The sequence below is a fragment of the Diadema antillarum genome, unplaced genomic scaffold (assembly GCF_040938485.1).
Source record: "Diadema antillarum isolate AM-2024a unplaced genomic scaffold, OU_Dant_1.0 seq00000698_RagTag, whole genome shotgun sequence".
Taxonomy (NCBI): Eukaryota; Metazoa; Echinodermata; class Echinoidea; order Diadematoida; family Diadematidae; genus Diadema; species Diadema antillarum.
This window is the reverse complement of record NW_027271603.1, coordinates 689,594-698,391: the sequence shown is the minus strand read 5'-3', so window position 1 is coordinate 698,391 and position 8,798 is coordinate 689,594. Positions and strand designations below refer to the sequence as shown.

The 8,798-nt window shown below is 41.5% G+C and overlaps 1 protein-coding gene across 1 annotated transcript in view; it reads left to right on the top strand.

The window, feature by feature from the left end:
* The first annotated feature begins 957 nt into the window (after positions 1-957).
* The window catches only part of LOC139737674 (zinc finger protein 704-like), a 56,852-nt gene continuing 49,011 nt past the window's right edge, over positions 958-8,798 (top strand). Inside the window, exons 1-2 of the mRNA XM_071648356.1 lie at positions 958-1,673; positions 5,664-5,785. Of these exons, the coding sequence (XP_071504457.1) occupies positions 1,186-1,673; positions 5,664-5,785 (610 nt within the window). The 5' untranslated portion in view covers positions 958-1,185. The remainder of the gene's footprint in view (positions 1,674-5,663; positions 5,786-8,798) is intronic.

Below are 8,798 nucleotides of genomic sequence, written 5' to 3'. Positions count from 1 at the left end.
GGACGTGGTGTTCGTCGCTCGCTGCACGCACCTAGGCACGAAAGACACGTGCCAATTACCGCAGTCCCGTGTGAGCATCGGGAATGGGGTTTCCTTCCATACCCATATACACCCAGTGACCCATCCCAACAACTGGAAGCTCCTGTTGCGGCTTACGAATGTCATATGTCCACACGTAGTAAAACAGAAATATGTATCGACACGTTCGAAATAATCACGTGCATGTACATTCAATCATTCATGATTAACACGATATCGTGATGGGCCAAACCTTAAAGCAGTTTATATTTTGCGACGCACCCAGCACGTGCTCTCTTTGTTGTCATGTTTTGTTTTGTGTTTTTGGTTTTGATTTTATTCGCTGCGGGGCCTTGATACTTATGAAGATCTTCTGCATGTTGTGTCTAAAGCAAACTACCGTATGGATTTGGATTGGATGTGTCTATCTTTTGGCATCAGATTGCAGAAGAAACGATTGGATCGGGGATTGGATTTGGCTTTCACAATATCCCATCCTGAGAAACTAGTAACTACATTACTACTGACCGTCACGTGTTAACCAAGATGAAAGTAATAAGAGGAATACGGAGAAAGAACTAATGTTTATTGTTATGCTTGCGAAGAAGACAAATTGTATTATAGCATAAGTACCGCAGGAGCAATACAGCCATGCAATGAATGTGAATCTCCACGCATGGTGGATAAGCTATCAAGCACATACATACACACTGTGGCTCACTCACAGAATGGACAGGGAGAGAGAGAGAGGGAGAAAGAGAAGGGTTGGCAGAGACTCATTGTAAACAAATACCCTGGCGAGTCCGTGAGTGCGAGATTTGCCAATCAAAAACCTCAACCAATCAAATGAGGGGTGCGTCATCATCAACCAATCGGAACAGGAGTATTATCTCCGCGGTAGGACTTACTAACCAAGCGTATAAGACCACGCCCACTATCTCATTGAGGGATCAAAACATATTACCGCATGTTTTGAAGACAGGCCATGCTTCTCGCTGTTAGTAAAGAAATAAGTTCGCGTTGGAAGAAGAGCACCAGAGACTTGAATGCATGTAGTTAGAGAGAAAGACGGGTATTTTCGACGTCCATGTCAGTGGGATAGCACCGTCTAATTACCTTTCAAAACACAGTTTGTTAACGGTGTAAAGTTTGATTTTGGAAAACAAGATGCACGCGAAGCGAAATTCAAAGCGTTCCATTATCGGTACCCGTGTTGGTGCCATGAGACCGGACGGACATTACTATCCCGGAATAATTCGAAACATGAAGTCTCCCCGGGCAGGCGAAACTCTGCCTCTGGTCGAGGTCGCCTTCGAAGACGGCATTCACAACTGCACTTCAGACAGCATCATTGGGCCGGGGTTTCGCTCCATGTCGTCGACACACCTGAAATTCAACCAGCCGGTCTTCGTCACGGTGAGTGGCCGAGAGGTCCGGGCCATCGTACAGAAGCATCTGAAGCAGACCAATGAAGTTCTGCTCAAAACCTTAGACGTGGCCGAGACCATTTTCAAGCACAAGATCGAGGATGTCCGGCTCCTGGAAAGCAGAAAGTTGCCCAGGAGTATGGAGCAAGGAACCGACTTCAGCAAGCTCGTCGACATGTCTTCAGAAGCTAAGAAAAGACCCGTTTCCACAAACATTGAAGTTCCAAGGTAATTTATTTTTGGAATAAATTTATACGTAAATTTACATATAGACTAAAGTTTATGATATTTACCTCCTTTTCGTCAGAACGTGGTGATGATGAAATATCTCTATCTCTTTCTCTAATTTAGAACTCACATTCAAATTTGCTCGAAGCAAGTAGTATAGACTAGACACTAGCTGCTAGGCAATGCAATGTCGATATAAAACTTATAGGAGGGTAAAACTTAAATTACATCTATGAAATCTGTGAGATGAAAGTTTACTATGTGCCAGTCTCCGTTTTGAGTATGCGGAGATGCAAGATGCGGCTTTGGAAATATTTAGTTATTGAATCATAGACTCGAGCGTGTAAGATTTACCTTGAACAGTCGAGATTCCTGTCAATACAACACTGTACTTCTAAAGCTGTGTAAATTTTAAATTTACAGGTGTGTGAGCGTCGTTTATATAGATCTATGTATCGTTTGTTCAGTTCAATCCATGTAAAGTTTAAACTACCGTCATAAACAAACGAACATTAAATGAGAAGGGTCATCACTTCAAATACAACCAATTTACATGCTGTTCCACATCTGAATTAACTGCAACGCATTTTATAGCTTGTGATGCATGATTTGTAGTATTATGTTTCAGGGAATTTTTTATCTATTTGAATCCTGCAGTTCACCTGCTGAACAGATTACTGAGGCCACGCCATTCATATTTTAACCATAACCGAAGCGCTCAACTTGCTATGAATCCAAGAAGCGTGCTACTGGTGCACCGCAAAAGATAAACATGTACAGTCTGTGCTCCCTGTCGCGGGCCCCCTCATTCATAGATCGTAAACAATATTGACAAGAAAGGAAGGGAGAGGTAGGGAAGGCAGAGGAGGAGTTACGGAATACATCGTATGTGCATGTTATCTTCGGGCATGCTTGATTGCGTGAAAGTACAGTGGTTTAAGGAGAAAGAAAACATTTAAATGCATGGCTGAATGAGGGAAGGAAGGCACGGTAATGAAAAAGAAAGCGTAAAACAGGGCGAGTTTGGCAAGCAACTGGCCGTTTCCTGGCCGATGACAACATCACACCCATCTCAGTCCTTCATTATTAGCTTGGCATTGGTTTCAAGCAAGTGAACATAATAAATAGTATAACAGTCTCATTTTGTATGGCTGTTTAGGGTTGTTTTATGGTTTTAACATGGAGCCGTTGTAGCTCCATTTGTTTAGCCTTCTGCTCAGTTTACACGAGCACACAATGATAGAGGGATGTGGAAGCACTGATTTAGATGTTAATAGTTATCATCAACGTCTTAAAACTGCAATAGACCTGCCATTGTTGGTAATAACGTGCAAAATGTCAATTGTATTATTGAGCGTATTTCTTTCAAAGGAGACGTGAACTTCCTGGAGTCGAAATGTTTAAGACGTTTCTTGTCGGAGAACTTGACAGCTTCATTATCGTATAGAAATAGAAATTTGACTGTGTCATCACTAACCTCATTCCAAAGTCGGGAAATGGACAAAGTCGCCAGCAAACGGGCATTGTTTGTCCCTCAGCCCTCTGTTCGGCCATGGAGCTAGTAGCTCCATGGTTCGGCGTAGGCTAAACTATTGGGTCCGACAACAACAAACGAAGACGATTGCGAAATCTGCTTGTTGGAAATCACCGGCCGGCTGGCCGGCCGGCAAAATGCGCACATCAAAATATAAATGTGCTGTGAGATTTTCACTCTCGGCTTGCAATGAAATGCCTACTGAAATTCGAGATGAATGTCTTAATGGGATTAGAATTTCACCACTGTATGTTTGTGAAACGTTATTCGCTTGGAACCATTTTGCTATTGATGTTGTTTCGTCTCGTTAATATGGCCAGGAGCGGATTTTTGGGGTGTTTGCAATGAGGCAAAGGAGCCAGTCAAAATGAAAAGAATTTGAGAACAGGCCGAATCTGGAGATGTCGCAGTTTGATTAATCGCTGGCTTCGTGCCAACCGGCAAAGTTCCTTTAGGAATGTTCCTCACACACACTAATCATCGCCAATTCACCCGGTTTTTTTTTTCTTCTGTGTGTGTGTGTGTGTGTGTGTGTGTGTGTGTATGTGTCAAACATGCTCATCTTGGCGCTTTATAACTCAGCAAGTCGGTCATGCTATAGGGGTGTATTTTGCTTTGAAGTACAAAGGGGCAAGGTTGTTTTCTTGCTTGTGGCCTTTACGAGTAGCTGGCGAAGCGCTAGCGGATAAGATGTGATAACAAAAACAACGAATGCAATGCATTGCCTATGAATAACTTTGAACATAAAAGTCAATCCAAGTTGGCAGCCCAAAATTAGCTTGTCTTGATCTGACCTTACAATGGATTGATCGACATTATCATTTGGTATAAAATCATGTTTCGCTTTTATTCCTCTTAAAGGTCTCCCTCGTGATGTGTTAAAAGAATTTAATGAATCTATGAGTAATAATTGCTAATTGCCAACGGCAGTACGATGTTATAATACTCAGTATACTTATTAAGCAAAATAATAACTGTTTACGATCGCCGTCATCTGTATTGCCTTACATTACGGCCATAGATACACTTGGCCCTGACCTGACATGGAATATCCAACGATCTTTTCATCGCACCTTAGTTTTGCAGACAATATAGGAAAGTATCTTAAAAAAGAAACAAATTGTTGTGATTTGCTTGTGATGTACAAAACAAAGCGAAGATTGTTATGAATACACTGGTCGTAAGATACCGAGACTCGAGAGGCGAGATGTGGCCGCAGCGACCATGATTTTGTTTTTCTCCCTCTCGGGAAACTCACTGTCTCGAGATCGAAATCACACATACAACCATTATACATACACAAACACCCTCACGAGAAAAACTCTGCGTAGTGTTCCGTAATGTGGGTTGTTTATGAGTTGAATCGATGAAGTGACTGCGCCCCAAATGGTCTACGTGTGTTTTCCCCACCACGTGGTCTTTGTTTACCTTTGTGAGAATTTTTTTCCTCTCACCTCCCTGGTATGACGAAGTGCTTGCTATTGCGCGCGCATTGATTTCATAGCGCGATTACGCAGCAAGCAGCGGCCGACTCGTGGCTCAAACAAGTCGCAACAACAAGGCGGTCTCTTCGTGAATTATGTGCGCTATTTGATCTGGGCAGTAAGCACGCAATTTTCCTGTCTTTGATGTCGCAATTTTAGAGTCTCTCCATGTCGATACGTAGTATTCTGTTGATTCCGTCCGGAGAAAGCAAACAAAGAGTTTACTAGTACAGTATTTGCGATCTTTGGCCAGTTGGCGAAGCCCGGTTATGACGACAAACAGTTAAGAAATGGAGGAATGTAATGCAACAATGTAGATATTGATTGGTATCCATATAGCAAAAGTTTAAGGTTTGATATCAGAATCGCCCTTCGCTGATTGCGTTAACTGAGTTGAGAATTACGGTGTATTCTTGATAAGGGCCTATACCACTGAGAGAATGCCTACTACCGTAGTAAATTTAGGTCTGTTTGTGGCTTCAGTAATGTCATGATATGGAGCACTGGAATCCTGAAATAGAGAATATTTATATTAAGTGTGAGGATCTGGGCTTATATGGCAGTGTTTTTCAGAAGTGAGGAAATATGTGTGTGTGTGATAATTCTACAGATCTAGAGAATGGAGATCTTTTGGGCATTTTTGTTTTTTAAATTTAAGACTTCAGGGCTTAATACCGTAGGCCTACCTAGTACAATATTTGTGAGTAAACGTGGTCTTAAAGGGGTAAACTTAGGCCCCTTGTAAGTTGTAAATGGTATCATGTAGGGGCTGAGTTTACCCACAAATATGGTACCCTGTAATTGATAGACACATCTCAATGGTTCATACATTTGTCTGTGTGTGTGTGTGTGTGTGTGTGTGTGTGTGAGAGAGAGAGAGAGAGAAAGAGCTAGGAAAGGTCAATGACAGGGTGGATCAGACAAGACCTTTAGATTTACTAAGTGGGTGATCATCTTCTTTCCTGTCCACAGTGCCAAATCACAGAAGGTGCAAGAGACAGAGCCCCCAATGGATGACGTCATGGCAGCCATGGTCTTGACGAGTCTGTGTGGAACAGGAAGTCCCCTTGTCCACCGAGAGAGAAACCCATCAGGTGAGTAGGAGGAATGATGACGCTGATGATGGTGTTGGTGAGTTGGGAGAACATGGAGACCATGAACTTCAGGATGAGTTGGGTGTGATAGTCTGCATTTTAGACCCTTGTTCTCTTATAATGATGCTAGTGAATCCATAGTGATGACGAGAGTTGTGATAATCATGGCTGAAACATGAAAGGCTAATGATGATTTGAGATGAGAAATATAAATACTACAAATGAAAGGGACATGTTCTTGACACATTTTCTATATCAGGTGTTCCTCTGGCCTGTGAATGTGATGCTGAACATATTGACATGGCTAAGGCGGTGAATCTTGACAATGAACTTTGAGTGGAAGTGTGTATGAAAGGAACATAAAACAATTCACAAAACTTAATTGATAATGTGAACCCAGTAGTGAATATTTTGCCTCCTAAATTTTCAAAAACATATCTCACACATAAAAGGCTTGTGTGGCAAAATTTAGGTTTATTGTTGATTGCAATCCTCTCCAATGATTTCAAAAATTCACTTTGAAACATTTCATCTGGCATGATGAAAGTGAGCAGATACTATAAATGATTCCTGTCTGCCAAGACATAAGTACCGGTATGTATGCACTGTGCCTGCTGAAAAACAACACACTACTCCCTCACATATTGGTTGGTACACAAGGCATCTTCATTTTCCTGATCTCTGTTTGTTTAAATCAAGCACACATGACACAAAAGCTTGCCAGGAAGTGCGTGGTTTCCCCATTCAAGTGCTATCAGTATCACAATGAAGATAGCGCTGAGCCTTGACAGCTTTGGGTCAAGGCTAAAGTTCTGGTATTAAACTTTTAAGAGCCCCTTGATATTATTTAAGTGCACCTCAAAAACCATCAGAAGAGGTGTTGAGAAACTGTAGTATTAGGACAATAACTTGGCAAAATGTAGTGGACGGGGACCGTTTTCATGGGGTAAACAAATGCTGAACACTGCAGCATGTTGTCATAATCAGCTTGAAGTCACAGTCACAGGCAATCAAGCCCTACAGTGTGTACTCTGAAATCTGAGGCATATTGCCTGGCTGTAGAAAATCCACAATATTCTTGCTCATAACTTCGAGAGACTTGCTGATAAAAATGTCAGTCCCTTTAAGTCTCTTGCTTCCTTCAAGCACAATATTTGCTCTCTTTCGTTTGTTTTTCCTCATACGTGTTGGTAAGGAGCAGAGTGCACGATAACTCTACTCTGACAGTGAGCAAATACTGCTTGGCCAGTCAGTGCTCAAGTAGTGGTACAATCTGTCCTGCTCTGGGTGACAAATAAGCAAAGGATTTGTTGAATTGGGCAATGAACTTTGATTGGAAAAATGGGCCACCTGCTGCCAGAACTTGACAGGAATTACGGGATTCCATGCTGAGGGAAGCACTTCAACAGATTACTGTCAGAGGTTGGTTCTAAACTGTGAAGTCCTGTTGTTAGGGCAGCACAGTTTCAGACTAAAATATTTCTCTGATTATGAGTGTTTTCCCTTTCTTCTTTATTAACGTATTGTTTTAGCCTGTCAGGTGATAAACATTTGGCTGGTTGATTCTCTACATTAAAGAATCCTGTGTAAGAAAGCTTTTGATCTAATCCAAGATACGCATACGTCACAAGTAGTGATTGAAATTTGTCTATTTCAAAACAGTTTCTGTACTTGAAAGCACATAAGGATAGTAAGAGTCATGAACAGAAAAAAAAAAATCCCCAGTGCTTTATTTTTCTCTCTGATGAACTGAGTGTAACCTTGATAAAGCATACATACTCTTCTCATGACTCATGCAGCATTGCAGACATGCATTTTCGTCAACACCAGCGAGAGGCTACTCGTATTTGGAATAACTTTATTGGTTTTGATAGCTGAGATATATGCATTGATTATAACCCATCCGTGATTCTAAAGTTGAATGCGTCGGGTCATTCAAGGCAACTGTAACTGTGAACTAGGCTATCCAGACAGACAAATCTGTTTCATCTTGACCGCCTGTGTCAAGCGAGCAAGGGTTCAGGTACCGATACCTAGTGTTAGAAAAGAACTGAAAGCTGATGAACCGCTTGGCTCTAGCTGGATGATTGTATGCAAATAGGAATCAATCAGTACGAAGGGAGAGAGACTAGCCTCGCGTCCAGGCTGTGGGGTATTTTTTTTATTTCACCGATCAGTAATCTTGGGACAATTTGATACATCCATGCACCAATCAAAGGGAAGACCATCTTTACTTGGTCTAACCATTGAAACGACTGGACCTCCCTACCCTAAGAGTAAGACTGATGCCATGACATACTGATATGGTAGGGGTGGGGGTACAGGTGTGGGGAGAGGTAAACAACAGCTGCCTTATCACAGAAAAATTGTATACTTGTTCATGGCGTGGGCTTGTCTTGCAGTTCGTATTAAAGACCTGATGTTCAAATGATAGCATGGGGAGATCATGCAATGGGAAGCTGGCCCAACTTGGATATATTTGGAAATCCGGTAGCATATTATGAACAACTTTATCACTGATCTCCATGTACACAAGTTTAGTAGGTACACACCCAGCCAATCTTGACTGGAGTTGAAAGTTACTGATGGGAGTACACCTCGATGCACATGGATTATTTGCTAAAGAGCAATTCTATTCCAGCAGGCTTGCTTTAGTCGTAGTTTTCAAATGAACCACAGATTGATTCAACTGGGCACCCTTCTCTCCCACACGTCCGGGGTCTTCAACTTTTTTTTCTTTTTTTTTTTCTTTTTTGCTAGAGAATTTAGAGTGTATCTGAATTTTAGTATTTTGTGAATGAAATTATCATGGTTTAAAAAAAAAAGAAGATATAGCAGTGTTGGTCGGCTTAAGAGCTACATGTTGTTATGGACAGTTTCTTTTGAAATTTGAGTTTGCCAAATATGTACATAGTACTGTAAAGAAGTACACTGTTATGCATATGAGAATCGTTATATCCTGCATTTAAAGAAACTTGTGTACATTTGTATGAATACACAGGTAACTTAAAAA